The 22,330-nt window shown below is 41.8% G+C and overlaps 1 protein-coding gene across 2 annotated transcripts in view; it reads right to left on the reverse strand.

The window, feature by feature from the left end:
- abcc2 (ATP-binding cassette, sub-family C (CFTR/MRP), member 2) overlaps window positions 1–22,330 on the reverse strand; it is a 37,013-nt gene that overhangs the window by 13,162 nt on the left and 1,521 nt on the right. For both annotated transcript variants that reach the window (XM_037782429.1, XM_037782430.1), the window contains exons 2-22: window positions 12,947–13,123; window positions 12,485–12,613; window positions 12,258–12,398; window positions 11,744–11,866; window positions 11,541–11,596; window positions 11,200–11,452; window positions 10,883–11,079; window positions 9,987–10,164; window positions 9,371–9,625; window positions 8,151–8,216; window positions 7,696–7,833; window positions 7,461–7,607; window positions 7,296–7,380; window positions 7,117–7,183; window positions 6,871–6,997; window positions 5,910–6,086; window positions 4,613–4,780; window positions 4,166–4,349; window positions 3,845–3,980; window positions 2,722–2,824; window positions 2,402–2,621 (exon numbers count right to left, since the gene is read on the reverse strand). In XM_037782429.1, coding sequence (XP_037638357.1) covers window positions 2,402–2,621; window positions 2,722–2,824; window positions 3,845–3,980; window positions 4,166–4,349; window positions 4,613–4,780; window positions 5,910–6,086; window positions 6,871–6,997; window positions 7,117–7,183; window positions 7,296–7,380; window positions 7,461–7,607; window positions 7,696–7,833; window positions 8,151–8,216; window positions 9,371–9,625; window positions 9,987–10,164; window positions 10,883–11,079; window positions 11,200–11,452; window positions 11,541–11,596; window positions 11,744–11,866; window positions 12,258–12,398; window positions 12,485–12,613; window positions 12,947–13,123 — 3,127 coding nt within the window. The remainder of the gene's footprint in view (window positions 1–2,401; window positions 2,622–2,721; window positions 2,825–3,844; window positions 3,981–4,165; window positions 4,350–4,612; window positions 4,781–5,909; window positions 6,087–6,870; window positions 6,998–7,116; window positions 7,184–7,295; window positions 7,381–7,460; window positions 7,608–7,695; window positions 7,834–8,150; window positions 8,217–9,370; window positions 9,626–9,986; window positions 10,165–10,882; window positions 11,080–11,199; window positions 11,453–11,540; window positions 11,597–11,743; window positions 11,867–12,257; window positions 12,399–12,484; window positions 12,614–12,946; window positions 13,124–22,330) is intronic.

Below are 22,330 nucleotides of genomic sequence, written 5' to 3' on the forward strand. Positions count from 1 at the left end.
TGCTCCACCACCTGGTACGGCAGCTGCACCAACGTGGACCACAAGGCGCTGGGAAGGGTGGTGTGCTCGGCCCAACACATCACCGGATGCGAGCTGCCCAGCCTGCAGGAGCGGTACACCCAGCGGTGCCTCAGGAAGTCCTTGAGGGTCATTAAGGACAACACACAACCCCACAACAGCCTGTTCTCCCTCCTGCCCTCTGGTAGAAGATACAGGACCCCCAGGACTCTCACCAGCAGACTGAGGAACAGTTTTTTCCCCCAGGCCATAAGACTTTTGAATAGATAATTCCTACGACACCTTCTCACATAAAAAGTGCAATAAACAAGTGCAATACCTCAATCAATACAATATGTGCAATATAAAAAAATAAATGTCTGTGCAATATTTTTATAGTGCCCAACTCTACTTCTATATTTATCTCACTGCCTCTTATACTGTATATGTTCTTAATATGCCTTTGTACAAAGTCTTTCCTTTTATTATTGTAATATAACTTATTATTTTAATGGAGCTTCCCAGCAAAAAGTATTTCACACGATTGTACTTGTATAACCGGCGTGACAATAAACATCTTGAATCTTGAATCTTGAATTATAAGACAAATTTAGGGCCTAAGCAAATGTTTTTTTCTTCTTTCAAGGCAACTACATTAAAGGAATAGTTCAACAATTTGTTAAATATGCTTATTCACTTTCTTGCTAAGAGTTAAATCAGGAAACTGACACCACTCTAAAGCCTGGAGCACACAGCCCGCTTCATGCTCGCGTGACGGCAACGTCGCGTGTTGTTTTTTATTTCGGCGTCCATGTTAACAGGTTAGAGTGGACACACTGCCCGCATGAGACGCACGTCAGACGCGCGTCTATTTTATAGAATAGAAGGCTCGCCTATTTTACACGCGAGCCGCTTACCTCTCGGCTGCGTCTCCCAGCAGCAACAGACAGTGAAGGTGATCTATTGACAGTATATGAACATCATACCAGCAAGATTACTACAGTTTCCATGTCTAGACATCTGTAGAATATGTCACTGACCATCAATATTTTACACTTCCTATCTAGATTTCAAAATAAAAGGCCTCTAGCGTTTTTAGTGCACAGAATCATGCATTCGTTAACACAATGCTTTTATTCTGAAATACTCTAAATAAAGCAGTGGTGTACTTGCAGGTTTCCATCAAGTTAATATAGTACAGGCTTTTAATTTTGTAAACACTGTAGTAGTCATAGCAGAAACCCTACATATGCTATAAATATAATAGACTGGGTTAATAGGTTATAAGAACATCAGGTGATGGGCAGTATTTTTCCGATTCTCTCTCTCTCTCTCTCTCTCTCTCTCTCTCTCTCTCTCTCTCTCTCAACAAACACCACTTAACTTTATTGTTCTTTCTTTTAGAGGTGTTATTTAATTTTTTTAAAGATATTTAATGATAACTTTCGTTTTCTAAAGGTTAACAAATAACGAAACTGTTTATTTTGCTTTGTTTTATAATAATAAAAAAAACCCACTTTACTTATATTTACTCTGGTCTTTATTAATGCAGGTCCATAAATTGAAATAGTTATAATTACCTCAGTGTGACGGCAAGCCGCTGTTTTGGTTCAATGGCAGCCCTGTAAGTTGTTGTCTGCCTGGTCAGGTCAGCTCCAATCAATGAAAGTAAATTGTTCATTTGTTCAGCGCTCATTCTGAAATACTTCAGGTGTTTTTCTCCATCAAGGCGCAGTTTTTTCTTATTAATATATAGCCCACAGAAATCCCTCTTCACTGTCAATGAAGAGGGATTTATATATATATATATATATATATATAGCCCATAGAAATCCCTCTTCATTGACAGCATTTCTAGTGCCTCTCAACAGCTCTCAACATGGCGATGGCGAGCCAGTGGCTTGCAGGTAATGGTGCTAACAGTGCTAACAGTGCAAAGAACGGCAACAGTACTGACAGAGATAACAGTGTTTACCTGAGGAAGAACCGGAGGGTGGGCTCTACACTTCTGGCAGTGAGCAAGCCAGTGGGGCACGCTCACTTGCACTGCATGCTTTGAAAGCATGTGGCCCGATGATGTCAACAAAGCGCAGAGAAGCTTGGATTACAACACACACAGACGGAGAGCGACTTCATTCTCTGCTCAGGTAAACATTACTCCTCTATATCTTTACATAGCAAATTGTTGTTTGCTGCTATATTAATGCTCTGAATATCGAATTTAGCACCTTTAAGGCAAAAAAGTGAATAAACTTACTTCCCAAAATGTCAAACTATTCATATACTGTAGAACTACTGGATTGTACTTTCCCTAATGGAACTAAATTTCATTTTAGCTTTGAAGCTAACTGACATGAACTTGAAAATATTTGTGAAATAAAAAAAAAAAAGCCTGTTCATTTACCCTGAGCCACTCCCAGAACTCCAAACACTCCAACCCGGGTATCCCTCTTCCAGTCAGGGTATGTAATGTTGGCGTAATCCACTGCATCATCGGTCCAGTCACTCAGCCACAGGTTCTGACCAATGAACGCAATGTTCTGGATCAAGTAAACCACGAAGACCATGGCTGCATATCCCCAGCCCATGGCGCGCAGGTACTGGACGAACACTGAGAACTTCACCTGGATATAAGAGAGACAAAAAGGCTCAGAAAAAGGTTCTAATTATGTGTCAATTGTGCTGTTGGAAAAAGTATTTAAACAAACCAAGAACTTAGATTACCTGTCCCGTTTCCATAGTTTCCTTTTCTATCAGCCTCTGGCCTTTCTTTGATTCACCAACATCTTCTGGTTTTCTTATGGTGCTAGTTTTTCTTAGTCTGACATTAGAAAAAAGGACAGAAAAAACCACAGAAGAAAACAGCATGAAGAAATACTTAGTGGGAGATACGGTAACACTTTATAATAAGCATATAATCATTTATAAATGGTAAATTGATAGTTAATTAAACTTAGTTAATAGATATTTTACTGTTAACAAACAATGAAATTCTGATTAATAATGTTTACTCATTATGAGTAATGCTATAATTTCTGTTATTTTATCATTAGTTTGTGTAATGTGAAATAATTAGTTTATAAATTATATATTGTATCATAGCTGATAGGAGACAATAACAATTACATTCTGATTACATTAGTTAAGTACTTATTAATAGTTTATTGTTGCACACATTATAACATTTTCTATAATTACCAAATGATTTGTAAACCTTTAAGAAATTGTTCGTAAAACATCTATAAACGTTACGTAGATAGATGGACCAGAAACCAATTATTAACCATTGACAATAAATAAATCTAAATAATGTTTATGGATGGTTTACAAACCATTATTACACGACTTTGTTGAATATTCGATTCCGATTGGTCAATCTGTTATTTCTTTATAGCAGACCGTTGCCATGTATAACAGACCGTTGCTATGGGCGCAGTTCTGATGTGGCACTCCGGCGGATTGTTTTTGTGTCAAATTATTGGTTTCTTAAGTAAGTAGCCGTTGCAATTGTTAAAATAACATAAATTATAGCACTACTAAACATTATTAATTATAATTTCATTGTTTGTTAACAGTAAAACAACTATTAACTAAATTTGAATTAACTATCAATTTACCATTTATAAATTATGGTTATTAAAAAGTGCTACCAGAGATTCAAATATTGTACTTGTATGCAGTGCATGAAAACAAGAAATACTGCATGAGACAATATTTGGGCATGGGATCATTGTGATAATGGTGACTTGCCCATGTGCCCTACGAGAAGCCCACTGCCCCCACATTAATCCTCACTCACTCAAGCTGTTTGTCTATTTTGTTGCCCATCACTTCATTGAGTTCTAACCTGCTGTTGCGCTGGCTGCGGCGGATACTGCTTTCTCTCTTTAGCGTTAAAGAAACTGTGTCCTCCAAAGGAGAGTCGGGTTGAATGTCCTCTATATCAGGGATCAGCTCCACATCTGCAGTGTCCTGGCGATGATCTGAATAAATATGGTCACATAGCATACATGGTGTCCTACATACTGTATCTATAGCTCTATATAAAGCTCATAATCACATTATAACTCATATGCAGACCTCAGCCACAGTTTTTGGTTGTGCCACAAAAGTGCAGTATTTTGTGCATCTTACATCAATAATGCAGTGAGAAAACTTGTGTAATTACCTGACTCTGAAAGGGTTCTATTCCTTTGCTCTTTGGCATATGTGTCTAGAAATTCAGAAAAAGCTCCTTTGCTGGCACGAAGGCTCTTGTAGGATCCAACCTCAGAAATCACTCCATCCACCAAGACCACTATTTCATCTACGTATGGCAGGAAGCTCACTCCATGAGTCACCAGGATACGAGTCTGTACAGACAAAGACACACTTGCCCTCAGCTGTGAAATCATAATTCACTTCGGACAGTAAAAAAATAAGAATATATAGGGTCTATGAAAGGATTGTAAATCACATTTTATTACAGCTATCTTTGGTAAAAAAAAAATCATATTCTGAACTGCCTGCTACCAATATATTTAACATGTCACTGTGAATTATACCATATTCAAATAGTAGTTCTTTTGAAGTGAAACATTTAATACTGATCAATGCATTAAGGCTCAGCACAAACCTTGTCTTTGAGTAGTCCTTTGGGTCCAATGACTTCATCGAAGAGATGTTTTCCTACATGAGAGTCCACAGCAGACATGGGGTCATCTAATAGATAAATATCAGCCTGACTGTAAGCCGCCCGGGCCAAGCTCACACGCTGCTTCTGACCCCCTGAGAGGTTGATGCCCTGAGGACAGAGGAGAGGAGGGGAGAGGAGAGGAGAGGAGAGGAGAGGAGAGGAGAGGAGAGGAGAGGAGAGGTGTTTCTTATTATTCGTCTCTGGGTTTTCATTTTGAACAATATGTGTCATCGATGTAATGTTGCTTGGCAGCTGATATGCCTTAGTTGTTGAATCTTCAGAACAAGAACTATATTTCTATGAAAAAATAACACAACCTTAAGAAATAATATAACCACGTTGTCATGGATTTCTGAGCTGGTTTTAAAGTAACAGTGTGTAGGATCTGTCAGTATCTAGCGGTGAGATTAAGATTGCAACCAACTGAAGGCTCTCCCGTGTGCCAAGCGGGTTGGAGAGCTACGGTGGCTGACGTGAAAACGCGAATGGCCCTCTCTAGAGCCAGGTGTAGTAAGAGTAGCGTAGGTCCTCTGGAACAGAACCTGCTTACAGTGTGTGTGTGTGTGTACAAGGGAAGTGAGTGGTGAAGCAAGAGAAAGAGCGGTAGCGACAACAGGAGAGTAACGTTATCGACTCCAGCACAAGCCGTTCTGGGCTACTGTAGCAACATGGCGGTGCAACATGGTGGTGCAACATGGTGGACTCCATTAAGAGAACCCGCTCCCTATGTAGATATAAACGTCTCATTCTAAGGTAACGAAAACACGACGATTCTTATTTTCAGCTGATTATAAACTAAAGAAAACATACTTATTAATATTATATTCCATTTCTACCAATAGATCCCTCTAAATATTACACACTTGTCCTTTAAGTCTCTGCAAATTGGTTTTACTGTATATTTGAAAGAAAAATTGAGTAAATGGGCTGCAAAGGATGCAAAAACAGTGGTAGCGAAGGGTGATTTGACCCATAATTAATATCACAAGGATTTTACAACATATTCATTGATAAAAAATACATTGACAATAATTCTAACATTGGTATTGTCTTTGAAAACAAGGGGCACAAACAAGGCTTGCAGCTGGGTTTGTGTGGTTTGTGATCAGCTCAGACAAGTATGATTGTGTTTGTGTTCTCACTGAACATCCAGAATATGTTTACATAGGGTGAGCCATACACAGCAACGAAACTCCAACAACTATCATATACAAATCCTCTAATCCTTGGCTCTTACTTTCTCTCCAATCTCGGTGAGGGCACCTCCAGGCAGCAGCTCCAGGTCGGGAACCAGGGCACAGGCCTCTATCACTCCCTGAAACCTCCTTTCCTCATGGGCAGAGCCAAACAGGATGTTATCCCTCAGAGTGGCGTTTTGGATCCAGGCTTGCTGTGGCACATAGGCAAGGGAGCCCTGGACAGAAAAACGTTAAGAGTCAGGCACAGAGTTCCTTCTAACCACAGTGGTGTCCAGCCCCCTGCCATTCAAACCAAACACTACACCGGTTGAGAGGGCAAAAAGCAAATCACTTATAGTTGCATTTATAGAAAAGGTTAAAGCCTTATTTTATTGCTGCATTGTTCAACTGTTTGAAGAAATCACATTTTTACAGCAGCCTTTACTATTGGCTTTTCTCAGGAAGTATAGAAAGGTTAAAGCTATTTCCTGTTCAAGTCTAATATTGATCACATCAGAGCAAAACTTCAAATTGGACTTAAAAAGATGGTTTCTTAGTAACTTGTAGCCTGAATTAGATCACAAAGAGAGCTTGGAACGTGTAGGCTGTGCCACTCTGCCGTTGTAATGTGTTTTGTCTCGAGTGTTGTTGTGGTTTTTATGTTTTCGTTGTGTTGTATGCTGGAGGACCACAGTGGAAATAATTTTGTATTTTAATCCTTGATGATTGTAACTACTGCTGCACAGAGTTATTCTGTATCTTTAATCATCAAATAAATTCAATCAAGAACCTGTCAAATTTTACTGTTTTTTTTCCTGCACTCTTGAATCACTTTTTGTGTACTGAAGTGAATGTTCAATTATTACCGCAGTGGAAAAAACATCTTCATACACTCTAATTAAAACTGGTTTGAACTGGGTAATTTTAATTAACACTCAACAGAATGTTGTGGGTATTAAATGCCCTTGGCTGAACACACTACAGTATTATTGTTTGGCGAAGGCAGGAACAAGGTGTCACCTGAATGTTGATGAAGCCTTTGGTGCTGTACATCTCTCCCAGGAGGGCTGACATGAGCGAGGACTTTCCTGAGCCCACAGCTCCCACTACTGCTACCAACCGACCTGGCTTAATATCCAAGGACACACTGGCAAACACGCACAGAATAAATATGGTCACGGTTGTAAAGGGTTAAACACAAATGTTTTGCAGCTATATAGTGTAATATCCAAATGTGTTATTTTATGTTTGACACAACAAACATACTCTTTCAGCAGAGGCTCAGCTTCTTTTTCCCAAGCAAAGGAACCGTCACGTATGCTAACAGCAGAGTCTAGCAGATGAACACAGGTGCACAGATAGGACATTATGTACTGTACATGTACCAATAAATATGCCTCACTGCTCAGCGGAGGAACAGGTGTAAATGCAGATGGTGAACGTACTGAAGCTGTGGTCATGGCGCACAATGTCACTGTCAAGGTCTTCACCTCCCAGAAACTTCTCCAGGCGCTTCTTAGACACTGACATCTGAAGTGCAAAAGAACAAGTTAGTGGTCTTTTAGGTTTGGTATGTGTGCGTGTAGCGTGTGTTGTTGTTGTTCCCTTACTTGCACGATAGCAGCGATGAGCATGGGCAGCATGGTCAGGGGAAATCGGAGGATGTTGAAAAGAGAGATGGAAGTGAAAGCCTTCTCAGCGGTCAACATGTTGCTTGGGCTTGCCTCTACAAACACTGCAAATGTGACCAGTGAAACCTGCAAGGAGAATAGAGATTTGCAAAAAAGACCATCCATGACCTGCCGCTTCTCGTCTTTTTTTACGAGGCTCCTTAACGGGACTCACCAGAGCCGGAGCACAGTTGAAGATGAAGGTGGAAACAGACGACAGGTAGGCAAACTTCTTCATGACTTTCAGTTCTTCCCCCCTAACGTCTTCCACCTGCGCCTGGAAGGACGGCTCCCATGCAAACAGCTTCAGAATCTGGTGGGAGACGAAAGGCAAAGAGGGGGACGAGGGAGTAGAGGGCATTTTGGAGGACACGGAAAAGGAAGGGTGAGGGAACAGAATGATAGCATTCATACCTCCTGTGGCCAACATCAATAAACCACAGGTGGTGGATGCAGGATAATAGAAGGCACTGAGGACTAACGTTTCAGCTTTTTCCTAAGGCACGAAATCCTTTCATCTGAGGAAGGCCCCCACCTCCACCAATCAGCCTGAACTATTTTTACTCGAAAAAGGTTAGAAGAGGTGGTGTTCTTACAACAATTACCTTTGATGATGGGCTATTTACTCACCTTGATCCCATTAAGTACTTCGTTCATGATTTTCAGTCTCTTGTCTTTGAACATCATGTTCTCGATCTGAAAAGAAAAAAGAATGTAGGCAATGTCATAAAAGTTGCTCACTTTTTTTTAATAGATAGCAGTAATGTTTATTTGTTATTAATTATTATTGTTATTATTATTATTATTATTATTAATGATAAGTTCAATGAAAACAACATTTTGTGTTTTACAAACAAAAGATGCACAAAAAGACAAAAAAAAGATTAAATAATTGGCAAAGGATTAAAAACAAACAAAAACACACACAATGAGAAATAATAAATAGAATAATAAAATTAGAAATTAAATTAAATTAAAAAGTTGCTCACTTTTAACCTAATGTAATAATAACTAGTAATAATACAGCTAGGAAGAGAGGTCATTTGCAGCATTACATGTAAAGTGTTCTCGAAGCTTCTCAAAGCCGCTTCGCATTTCTCTGAAAACATCTTTGACATTTAAATAAAATGCATGGATATTCTTCTGCCACCCAAACAAACACTGGATCTATGTGGTGAAAGTCTCAGGAGAAATACTCGACCCATTTGATCCTCACTAACGCCTGCATGTGAGCCATAGCTATTGTAAAAGACAAACAAATGTTCTTGAATAGTGATTGTGTGGTTATTTGGCTCACAGTGGAGATAAGAGTTGCAGACCACAAAATTAAATTGGTTGTTCTTTCAATGTGCATTTTGAACTTTGAAAACATCCGATTAATATTGATCTCGCTTGTGCGCGCACAGGTAATACTGATGGCAACATTTTTCCTTTGTTTCTGTGGTTTCAGTAATGAAATAATCAGTATAATAAAGAGGCAAGATCTGAAAAGGCCTCACTCTCCCTGCTGTTTTTTAAGAGATAAACATAGCAGAGCATTTCAGCACAAAGCACTCTGAAGGCCCCGTGGCTTTTTTGCACCAGAAGTTTACCAACATCTCACCCCCCATTACAGTTGGATGTAAGTAAATCCTTGTGTATTGTGTTCCTTTTTAGTGCACCACATTTCTAATGTCATCGGTGTTAGCATTCATTATTACTTATTACTTATATTTTAAAGACAAAAAGTATTTTGATCTGTAATTCAAATTTAAAACTAAACGTGAAGGTCTATTATTGTTGTTATATGCAGCGCACTATATTCTAAAAGGTGTAACAACAATCCTGTATGTGTTTGTATTTCTGCTGACCTGGATTTTTCTGGCCTTGGTGGCGAGCAGCCCGTTGATCGGCACCATCAGCAACATGACTGCCAGTCCTGCCAACACAGAAGGTCCCAACTCCAGCCACAGGAAGACTATGGACAGCAGGATCTGCAGAGGGCAGGACCACAGCAGGTGGATGAAGTTGGTTACCTCGTTGAAGCACTGGGCGTCTGCTGACATCAGGTTCACCATTTCCCCAACCGTAGTCTCTTTACGAGTGTCATTAGACACAACCAATGCCTTGGAAAAGAGATGAAGAAGAGATTGTTGGGAGAGAGGGAAATGGAAAGGAAGTAAGTGGAGGACACTTTTGCTGACTGTATCTAACTGTAGATATATTGGAGAAGAAATTGCTCTTGTAGGATACAAGGCATGGAACCCAGGCAGAGAATGTGAATTATTTAATTAACCAGTTGGTGGCCATTACGTGCGTTAATGAAAGTGATTTTCACTCATACAGCTGACATGAGGCTGGGTGATGAAAACTACACGAGGTGATATATTTCTTATGATGTGAACAGACAAGGTAATTTATTTCCTTTTTGTAACAATGTGTGAGGTAAATAGGAAAATGTCATCGTGCTTTCACTCGCGTTGTTACCTTTTTGTACACGGCAGCCATGATGGCCGTGCGGACCTTCATCCCCAGCACGAAGCAACGCTGGAAGTACTGCTGCAGGAACAGAGACTGCAGAATGGCCACCAGCATGAACAGCACTGCATACAGATAGCCTTCCCAGGTATGCCTGGATTTGTCCGCAGTGAAAGAGATCATCAATCTAGGAGAAGTACAAAAAAAAAGTTATTTGATGGGGCAGCTCAACACATGCTATGATATTTCAAGCATCTAGTGGCAGTTATTTATTTTTCATATAGGCCTTAAAATGGCAGTAGGCAGTATATTTTTGGCCTCTCTGGGCAAAAATTCCATAATAACCTTTCAGCATATTGTAATTCAAGTGTTCTGAGAGAAAACTAGACTTCTGCACCTCCTCATGGCTCTGTTTTCAGGCTTTAAAAAATGTCCCCGTGACGGGAGACTTTGACCAATAACGGGTCATTTTATTGAGAGAGTGTTCCTTTTGGTTGTGCTCTGGTTTGGTTATGATATAGAAATAACCTTTTTTTAATCATATTTGCTCCAATCTCGCCTACTTCAGCTTTAATGTATTATTATTCTTTCTAATGCTCATTTGTTATTCTGAGTTTTCTATAGCCTTCTCCACTTTTCCAACAGTTCAACGTCCAGTTAACTGACCCTGAGTTAATGATTGCTGACGGAGTGAAAGAGCAGTAAACAGCGGTAAGTACGTCACGGCATAACTATGTTGTGACTAAACAAGTTCAGGATTTGTGTTCAGTCTATGTAAGGAGCAATGAAATAATTTCAAATCACGATCAGTAAATAGCTGCCTTGCTACTTTACAAAAAAAACACAGGAAATCAGGGAACATATCTTTTTGCCTGAGAGAGGGTTTTATTGAAAGCTTGACTCACTTTAGGAGCTGGGGACTGGCAAAAGTCAGCACGTCCATCAGAAGTTTGAAGAAGGCAGATTCAATCAGAATCCCTTTAAAGGACTTGTAAATGGTGGAAATCAGCCATGAATTGGGATAGTCGTTCTCCTCCTTCTTTTTATCCTTTTTCTTCTTCTTCTTCTCCTCCTTTTCATCTTTTTTCTTTCCCTTTTCCTCCTACAGAAAAATATTGTTTGAACACTGAATCGATGGGCTTTACTAAAAATAAAATCCATTTTGAGGTCAACAGAATGTTCTGTACATATGTGTTAAGTGCTTTTCTCTGCACACTCTTACCATCAGCACATCCTGACTGACACCTTTCGCCAGACCGTTGGAGAGACCATTTCGAACGGCCTCTTCCTGGGCTTTGTCTTTCTTCTCATCCCGCTTTTTCTTCAACTTGTTTTGTAACCGGACCTGAGCTGCGCCCAACTCCGACTGCATGAAGTGCTGAAAGCGCCGGTTGATGTCAGCCGTGCTGTCCGCCTCGCTCAGCTCCCACATGTCCTCCTGAACCAGGGCCCGCTTGTACCCCATCAGCATGATGCTGAAGAAACAAGGAGAAGTTGAACATTTTGAGGCGTACATGTGTGGGGGGTTTGCTTGGATTCTTACAGTAGAGATTTTTCATTTACCTGTTCAACCAGTTGAAAGTGATTCTGCTCAAAAATGCTGCACCTGTCTCTGGATTCTGATAAAAACATGGAAGATGGATTACGTTCACAGCAGGCTGAGGTGATGAAGGTTCAGTGTATTATATTTGTTGTTCTGAATATCGCAGAATCAAATAAATATAAATAACAAAACAAAAAAAGCCTCCATCTGGGAGCTTAGCTACCTTTTTTACAAGCTCCTCGGCTTCTGGAGGGATATCAGCCACAGCAGAGAGAACAAGTGCGATCAATTCCAAGCCAAAGGAAATGTAGAAAAGGCAGAAACGAGGGACATCTCTGATCTCTCTCTGTTGGTCGAAAATGAGTGTAACAAAGAAGGAGGGGTGCAACAGTGAATGGCACATTACCAGTAAATACAGAGAGTTGAAATGCATCAAATCAAGAGATTGCATTCTGCCTAATTGTGTGTGATTTGTTTAGAGAGATAGTACTGTTTTTCCCACTTTCACAGAGTCAGAAACTAATACATGTCTGAAGTTATGTCACTAAGCAATATTAGGCTATTTTGGCTCTGTCTAGCATCTATAGGATCAAATAACATAATCATGATGATCCCGTAGGGTTGAGGGGCCTTTTTCCGTATTTTGTCTGAGGGGAGGCCCACAGTCTCAGACTTTGAAAACCCCTGTTCTAGCTGAATGCCTTGCTCCAAACTTGATCTAACGTCTCTGCTTATACCAGTCTGAGCGCCTCTCGCAGGAGGGTCTGGAAAGGGAAGACGTCGCACACAACAAGGAGCAACCAGAAGAGGAAGAGAGTGGCTGAGTCTACTGATCCTTCCCTCCGCCTCACGCCTGCCTGGCACAACAGCAGAAGGATCTAACAAGAAAGACATACAAAACATGTCATCGTTCCAACTTGAGCACCAGAGCAAATAAATCCTTACAAAAACCTGCTGTATTTACCCACGTGACCGCGTACAGGACGGGGTTTACGTAGTATACAGCAGGACTTTTCACTGTTGAACCATCATCCTCTGCAAATGTGACTGCCAGGCCTGCTATTGCCGTCAGGAACAACAGAGAAACCACAAGCTGAGGAGAGAGAAGAAAGACAAGTCTGGCAGATGAATCCCAAAGAATTTATAACGATGTAAATGAACATTTTTTGTAGAAAAACCCTACCAGCCACAAATTATTATTCCAAGCTCAGCCTTTCTATATATCTTAAAAAAAATGTCTGGAGGAGATCTTTAAATAAAAATAATCCAAATTAGCCTACTGAGAAAAGAAATAAGTTTATCGTTGACCCCTTGGATCAAGATTTTATAATCATGGGGTACTTTTTGCTGGTGTTACTGTGAAAATGCAGCTTCCTCTCCTTCCCCCTCAGCATCACATTATGACTGGAACAGCTGTGTGCATTACCTGTTTGCAGAGATAGAGCTTAGACAGGTGTTTTGTGATCATTGGTGTTCTTCTGCAGAGAGACACCAGGTGTCGAGGGGCACAGAGCAACAGGAACCCCAGGGGGATCCAGACCAATACCGTCTGCTCTACACATACTGGGAGGTCTGGGTCTTCTCTTTCCACATATGAAGCATTCTGAGGGGCACACACAAACATCACACAAACATCACACAAAGATATATTGCCACTGGATGATAGAGCCCTCCTATTCCAACACAAATACACTCCCACCATGTACCCCCGGAGATCACTCTATAACACACCAAACACCTCCCTGATTAGAAATGGATTCAACAGTGTTTTAATCAACATATTTGAAACCTGTTGACAAACTGACGGTCCGCCGGGGGGCCCGGCTTACATACTGTCTTTCAGAGGTTGTAGCAGGCTCAGTAAAGCTAGAGTAAAGGCACTGGTATCATATGAAACTAGACAACCTAAGGAATCCATTGGCTTGAAATACTCCAAAGTTAGAAAAAACTGGCACGGTCATTTTCAAGAGGGGTCCCTTGACCTCTGACCTCAAGATATGAAAATGGTTTCTATGGGTACCCACGAGTCTCCCCCTTAACAGACATGCCCACTTTATGATAATCAATGCAGTTTTCAATGTGTTATTTTTGCCTATTCTAAAATGGTGAATTTTAATATTTCTGCATACTGGGGTCCCTAAACAAGTCTTGGCTTTGCATAAATTGGGTATAACTTTAAAGCTGACACTCCTGTGGATTCAATGAGCTCAATTGTATTCATGTGTGAAGAAGTTCCCCATAGGAGACATTTCATTGTAGTGAGACTATTTTTTTAAAATTTAACCTCACTGTATAAAATGACCTGTGGTGACCTCTTGGATAATCACACCCTCATGAAACTTTACAGCCACAAACTAGAGACCTAGAGCATTCAGAGGATGGATGGCTTTCCTAGGTAGATTTACAATAAGGGGGTTTCTGAGCAGTACCCAAGTGCTCGCCATCTAATCGCTGAAAAATCCAGAAATCTCCAAATGTCAAAAGTTTTTGATACCAAATCACAGCATGGCTTTTTCTATGGTGTTCCTTAAGGTCTTGGTGTCTTAATGTGGCATTTTGGAGGGATTTTTGATCAGTTTTCGAGTGGTCATAAATTTAGCACCAAATCTGTGTAACAAATGGTATCAACCCCAAAACAACTTACAGTATGAGATATAATTGAGCATGGGAATGGCCATCAATCATAATGTTCTAAGCCCTTATACACTTTCACAATTTATTTTATTCAACAATTTTTATTTCTGGTTTATGACTAGTAAAACTTGACACACAGTGCTGAGCATTATTAAGATTGTTAATCTTCAGGTTCCCAGCTTTCAGATGATGTATAGCACATCTATGTGGCATTTACTGATGACCTTCTATCTCCCCCTCAACATCCCCTGGGTGTGTAATCTGCATTTCCGGAGAACAGAGTGAAAGACAGATGGGTGCTAATCATTAGATTTAACTTTCATCCTACCAACAGGGGTCCCCGCATCCGCAGACCCCAGACGTACAGACCTTTTCATTGCCATTCTGTTGCTAGGGCAACAGCTTTGGTCCAAGTTTAACATTAAAATTAGCATTAACAACCATTAGAACAGGAAATACTAAGGGGCCCATTTAGAATGTTTATGTGTGAGGAAGCAACAACTCCCTCAGTAACTGTTTGGTAAAGCCAAGTGGGGTTGATCACAGTTATCTTTGTTTTTCCTTATGTGGGTAGTTAAGGGGTTAATTGACTGACAGGGACTGAGTGGCTCCAAGTGTAATCAGGTGTGCTCTGATTTCCCAGGTTCTTACTGCAGGTGTCTCCAGTCTGAGCTGATGGCAGCATTCGCCTGATAAGCCAGTTTGAACTGGAAAGGCGGGCTGTTAGGTTATATGACCATGTGTGAAAGTAGAGTTTGAAAAAGAGAGTGGTAAAAAAGAGCAGCACCAGGCATGTGGTGAGCAGTGTAACTGAATGCAGAGGATGATTTTCCCTCCATGTGTTTTTTCCTTTGTTTGATGGAATTTTTACAGACTGAAAATAAAAGTCTGCCTTATTTTTCAAGCATACTTACCTGCCAGTGTGATGATTTCTCTTCGTGACTTTTCACCTTGCTCTCCTGCACCTCACCTTGCAACAATTGGTGGCAGCGGTGGGATCTAATACGCCTGTGTCGAGTTGGTGTTGGAATGCTGACTAAATGAGAGGTGCAGTACGTGGAAGAGGTCGGCCGAAGAAATCCACCTTGGCAGAAATGGAGAGAAAGAATGCTGAAAGGACAGTGGAGTTTGAGCCACCACTTGATGGAGCCATGGCCGCTGGAGATGAAGAAGAAGAACCAGTGGTACGGCCAAAAATACTTATAGACCGTGTTGCTAGTGAAGAACTCTCTGCCACAGACTTTTTTGAAGAAATGAGAGAGTTTATGCGACGGTCTAGACAAACTGAAGCGGTACTTTTTGATCAGATTAAACAGCTAAGAGGTGAGATGGGAGCAAAGTCGACGCAGGACTGGATGTCAGATGAACAATATGAACAGGCTGACCAACATTATCCTCATGCTATACCTGCTGGTGTTTTAAAGCTGCAAGCTGAAACCTCCATGCACCTGCCCACAGTTAAAGAACCAAAGAAATTCATTCCACTTCAAGCTAGTGGGCCTGTCTCCTCATTACAGCAACTGTTGCCTCAGCAGCAACAGCGTGCTTCTCCACCAACCCGGTCTGCCAGGCCCCATGTCAGTGAACCAAGAATACCTGACTTCAAAGAAGGTGAAGATCCAGAGAGCTTCTTTGTTCGGTTTGAGCGGATGGCCAGAACATGGGGGTGGCAGCCAGTGGAGTGGGCAGCCAGAGTGGTCACCTTATTGACGGGAAAAGCTCTTGATGCTTATGCTGGAATGGACGAAGAACAAGCTGAATCCTACGAGGCCGTTAAAGCAGCAGTGTTAATGAAGTTCAATGTGACAGAGGAGACTTACAGACAGCGTTTCCGGAACACTATTGTGCCAGTGGGAGAAACAGTCTGTGAAACCTACAACCGGATAAAGGGACTTTATAAACGATGGATGCGACCAAACAGCCGCACTAAGGAGCAGATTGGTGAGTCTATTGTTTTGGAGCAATACCTCCGTGTGCTCCAACCAGACATTCGCACCTGGGTAAAGGAGAACGATCCCCAGACAGGAGAGGAAGCAGCGGACCTGGCAGAACGCTACACAGCTGCTCACGGGGACCCTTCAAGGAAAAAGTTGACTGTTGGGAAGTCAAGGTTTGGGGAGACCAAACCTTACGGTTTGCCTGTTGTGGACAATAAGGACATTGGGGTTGGTAAGAAACCTGTACATTCAAACTTGAAACCTAACTTCACATGTTTTTACTGTCAGCAACCTGGCCACAAAGCTTCATTTTGTCCTTTAAAAAGATCAAAAACAGTTGAGTTGTGTTCTGTACCTCGTCCTGATAATGATGACCATGATGATGTTAATGAGAATGAAATGATTCCACATAGACATGTAGTAGATGTCACAGTTAACGGTCATGTGGCAAAGGCTCTGGCTGACACTGGTAGTTCGCAAACTTTGGTAAAGTCCAGCCTACTCCACAACTCACTGACTAACTTTGAACGAAATGTAAATATCACATGTGTTCATGGATGTAGGAAAGATTACCCAACTGCAGAAGTGATCATTGAGGTGGAAGGGCAAGCCTTTATGTTAACTGTTGGTGTGCTAGATCACCTAGCATATGATGTAATCCTTGGAGAAGATTTGCCTGTGCTAGACAATTTGGTCCAGCAAAACTCCAGAGCATACTCTTGTGCTGTAGTGACTCGCTCTGTCACCAAGGGGTTAGAACCCCTACCTGATGCAGATGATGGTTTGTTTAAAGGGGGAAATAAGGTTAAGAAAACAAAACGTCAGCGTCGTCAGGAGAAAAAACAGAAATCTTGATAAAGCTAAATGTCCTGACCCTTCTCTCCCTTTAACTCCTCCCATTGAACCACAATGGCAAATCCCTGACAATTTCAGAGAGATTCAGGAGAATGACTCCTCTCTGAAACCTCTCTTTGCAAAAGTTTGTGAAATAGATGGGGTCCAAAAAGCTGGCACAGGGGGGCTGAAAGGTGTAATTGGGGATCCCTTTGTCATAAAAGAAAACCTTTTGTATTTGGCAGACACTGAGAATCCCAGACTTGTTATTCCAAAAGAGTATCGTCAAGTAATACTGCATTTGGGTCATACTATTCCATGGGCTGGCCATTTAGGGCAGGCCAAAACCTATAACCGCATTGCTGAGCGCTTCTATTGGCCAGGGTTATACAAAGAGGTACTGGAATATTGCAAGACATGTCATGATTGCCAGGTGGTGGCCCCCACCAAAATTTCAGACCGAGGCCAGTTACAACCATTACCTATTATGAGTGTGCCTTATGAGAGAATAGCCATGGATATCATTGGTCCCCTGCCAAAGAGTAGCAAAGGACACAAATTTGCCCTGGTGATATGTGACTATGCAACCAGATATCCAGATGTTTATCCACTGCGCTCCATTCAGGTCAAACATATAGTTCGATGTTTAGTGGAGTTATTCTCTAGAGTTGGCATCCCTAAAGAGATCTTAACAGATCAAGGTTCAAACTTTATGTCACATCTAATGAAGTCACTGTATTCTCAACTTGGTGTGAAAGGGATAAGAACCACTCCTTACCACCCTGAAACCAATGGTCTTGTCGAGCGATTTAATGGTACCCTGAAACAAATGTTGAGAAAATTTGTTGATGATACTGGCAAAGACTGGGATAAATGGTTGCCTTTCCTTTTGTTTGCATATCAAGAGGTACCCCAGGCTTCAACTGGTTTCTCCCCTTTTGAGCTGTTGTATGGCAGACAGGTGAGAGGCCCTTTGGACATGCTGAAGGAGAACTGGGTGGCTGGTGTGGCAACGTCACCAACAACGAACATCATCTCCTACATTCTGCAGATGCGAGACAAACTGGAAAGTTGCAGAGAAAGAGTCAAAGAAAACATGCTGGAGGCTCAACATAAACAAAAGGTATGGTACGACAAACATGCTCGAGAAAGAGAACTGAAAACTGGACAGAAAGTGTTGGTACTGCTCCCTACTGGGCCGAGTAAGTTACTAGCGAAGTGGCAAGGCCCCTATCCTGTTACCAGAAAGGTGGGCCCAGTAACATATGAAATTTCCTGTCCTGATAAACAAAAACACAAGCAACTACTCCATGTAAACCTGTTAAAGGAATACCATGAAAGAAATCCCTTGGAAACAGGTGGAGAGCATGTTCTGATGGTCCAGGATGTCCAGTCTGAAGATGATGTGGCGGAAGCTGAGGAAGCGGACATGATGCCCTTCAGAGAGAAGTGTAAACCCCAGATCCCTCCAGAGCACCTGAGTGTGGATCAGTGGCATCAACTGGGTGAGCTTAAACAATCTTTCCCATCATTGTTCTCAGAAAAACCTGGCCGAACTGATGTGATAAAACACAAAATTGTTCTGAAGGACACTAAACCTGTTCGCCTGAAGCCTTACAGAATTGCAGAACGAATGATGGAACCACTGAAGAAGGAGGTGCAGATGATGTTGGACATGGGAGTCATTGAACCATCCAGAAGTGAGTGGTCAAACCCCATAGTGCTTGTTCCCAAGAAAAATTGTACTCAACCTCGGTTCTGTTCCGACATGAGGAAACTGAACAGTATTTCCTGTTTTGATTCATATCCCATGCCCCGTATTGATGAGCTGCTAGAGAGAATCGGGAAAGCCAACTACATCACAGCATTAGACCTTTGTAAAGGTTACTGGCAAGTGTCTCTTGACCCATCTTGCAAAGAATACACAGCGTTCCAGATTCCAGGAATGGGCTTGTTCCAGTACACTGTGTTACCCTTTGGCCTTCATGGCGCACCTGCGACCTTTCAAAGATTAATGGACATTGTTCTTAATGATTGCTCCAGGTTTTCAGCTGCCTATCTTGATGATGTGGTAATCTACAGTAAATCCTGGGAAGAACACTTGCAGCATCTTGAAATCGTCCTAAGCAAGATACAGGAAGCCGGGCTGACCCTGAATGCAAACAAGTGTTCCTGGGCTCAGGAGGAGGTGAAATACCTTGGGTACCTGGTCGGCCGTGGGCAGATAAGGCCACAAATAGAGAAGATAAAGGCCATACAGATGATTCCAAGACCCCTGTCCAAGAAGCAAGTGAGATCCTTTTTAGGACTGGTGGGGTGGTACAGAAGGTTTGTTCCCCATTTCTCTACATTGGCGGCACCACTCACCGAACTAACAAAAAAATCAACCTCGAAAGTGATATGGAATGATGAATGTGAACGTGCCTTCCAGGCATTGAAAAGGCAGATCTGTCAAGCTCCTGTGTTGCAGAGCCCGGACTTCACGAAAGCATTCCTTGTGCAGGTTGATGCCTCCGGTGTTGGACTAGGAGCGGTGCTAGCCCAGGGGGAACCTGGTGAAGAGAAACCTGTCCTGTTCTTAAGTAAGAAACTGTTTGACCGGGAGAAAAAGTACTCTACTGTGGAAAAGGAGGGACTGGCTATAAAATGGGCTATTGATTCATTGAAGTATTACCTTTTGGGAAGAGAGTTTGTATTGCAGACAGACCACAGACCTTTGAAGTGGATGCAATCCACGCAGCATCAGAATGCAAGGATTCTGCGTTGGTGCCTAGCCCTCCAGCCATACCAGTTCACCATAGAGCACTGTCCTGGTAAGAAAAACCTTATTGCTGATTATCTGTCACGTTTGCCTGACTTATGTAAGCCAGAGGGGGAGGAGGTGTGAAATGTGAGGAAGCAACAACTCCCTCAGTAACTGTTTGGTAAAGCCAAGTGGGGTTGATCACAGTTATCTTTGTTTTTCCTTATGTGGGTAGTTAAGGGGTTAATTGACTGACAGGGACTGAGTGGCTCCAAGTGTAATCAGGTGTGCTCTGATTTCCCAGGTTCTTACTGCAGGTGTCTCCAGTCTGAGCTGATGGCAGCATTCGCCTGATAAGCCAGTTTGAACTGGAAAGGCGGGCTGTTAGGTTATATGACCATGTGTGAAAGTAGAGTTTGAAAAAGAGAGTGGTAAAAAAGAGCAGCACCAGGCATGTGGTGAGCAGTGTAACTGAATGCAGAGGATGATTTTCCCTCCATGTGTTTTTTCCTTTGTTTGATGGAATTTTTACAGACTGAAAATAAAAGTCTGCCTTATTTTTCAAGCATACTTACCTGCCAGTGTGATGATTTCTCTTCGTGACTTTTCACCTTGCTCTCCTGCACCTCACCTTGCAACATTATGTTGGCAAGTTTGAAAAGGTCTATACGTTTTGTCATATCTCACAGATGCTTTATGCAAGGGACGGCTGTGGCTCAAGAGGTAGGTCGTCCACTCATCGAAAGATTGGCGGTTCGATCACTGTCTCCTCCAGTCCACATGACAAAGTGTCCGTGGGCTATGAGTGGTCAGAAGACTAGAAAGTAGGGCTGTGTATTGGCAAGAATCTGGCGATACGATACGTATCATGATACAGGGGTTACGATTCAATATATCACGATATATTGTGATACTGTAAGCGAGGCGATATATTGCAATTTCTTTAATCTAATCTAATTTAGTATAAAGAACACACCACCATATGCATAAAATCTGAGTGACTTTGTACTTTTTTATGCAATCAGAACAGTGGGATCTGCTTTTCTCACAGTCCCTGTAACATACAGCATCATAGCACCACTTTGAGAGGGCACATACACTGAGAGGGCGCATATCTTTGCAAATGAAATAAAGTATTGACTGAGTTAAAGGGACTGTTTATAACTTCTTACATCGATAAATCACCCGGGTCGGTGTCCCATGCGTGCTCGCATATGCGCGCTTGCGTGTGGCTACGCTGTTCAGACTCAGACTCCAACACAAACTACACGGAAGCACCAAAACCGCAAAGTTATATCTAGTGAAGCCCGTCTTGCAAAACAGTGTTGGCCGCGGTCGGAGTACGCGGGGGAGACTGTAGCTTTGGTCTCCAGGGCCGGAGTCTCTGCTGTACTCTGCTCCTCTGCCTGCTTGCCTTCACTCAGCTCGCTCCACCTCACATGCATTTGCGTACACTACACACTGCAGAAGACTTTGTAGCTCTGAGAATATCTAGTTAATGTACAGTGGACGTTTGTGCAGAAATAACTGCTGCAGCTCCTCCAGACCAACAGAGGTTTTCCGTGTTTTGTGAAGTGACGGGGCTCTGCAGCGAGAAAAGTTATTGTCTCTGAACGGGTGCCGGTGTCTCCCTCCGACCGCGGTCGGGAGGCTGGAGCTGGAAAAGCCAACACTAGGATCAGCAGTGATTCATGGAGAGACCTTCGTCTGGTCAGCTAACATTACTGCCAAGCAGCTGAAATATAGAGTGATATTGTGGTTTTAGCTGACTTGTGTCGCCTCACTGTGTTGAGCGATGCTCGTTCATGTCTATTGTTGGATTTATTATGTACAAAAGTGCTTACAATGACCTGCAATAACCTGACTGTTGGATTTGTTGTGAATGGAGTGATTGCGAGGAAAGGGAGGCAAGTGCTGTTCTTTTTGCAAGGTCAAGAAGAGGAAGGAGTCAGAAGGAGATAACAAAGAAGAAGATATGCAGCAAAAATATCACGTGTCATAATCTCATGAATATTAATATTGTGTAAACCATGAATAGACTGGATCAGGGATAGCTCGGGGTTCAGACTTCGCGAACTGACCCATGCACTGTATGTTGTCAGGGACACGTAGATTGGATCCAGATATCTGTAAACTTTTTTATTTTACTTATGCAACATTGATTGTTCGGAATAAATTGAATCATTATGCTTTAACTCATCTGTTTGGAAATTCTCTTTGTCACACAAGATTAACCAACACGTAACTGGGCCTTGACCTCTTGGAGGTAGAAGGCCAGTTCCTTCACTATGTAGAGCGAGCAAGCGCGAGCCCGACGCTGACTTTCGTTGACTTAACGGCCTACAGGTGTCGCTGTTAACAAGCATTTCTGATTCTTACAAACAGTCCCTTTAATCTTTGCATGTAAACTATTAATCAAAGATCGATTCAGTGTTTTTGAGAATCGATACAGTATCACAAAATGTAATATCGCAATACTCTATTTTTGATATTTTCTTACATCCCTAATAGAAAGGCGCTATATAAATGCAAGTTCATTTACCATTTTTCTGACTTTGTCAATCAATTTGTTCCTAATGACTTCATATCATTGTTTTTTGTTTCTGTTTTAATTTGTGAAAAATACCAATGTACTGAGGTCATAGGGTCAAAAAACACCTGG

Source organism: Sebastes umbrosus, chromosome 10, assembly GCF_015220745.1.
Source record: "Sebastes umbrosus isolate fSebUmb1 chromosome 10, fSebUmb1.pri, whole genome shotgun sequence".
In the NCBI taxonomy this organism is placed as follows: Eukaryota; Metazoa; Chordata; class Actinopteri; order Perciformes; family Sebastidae; genus Sebastes; species Sebastes umbrosus.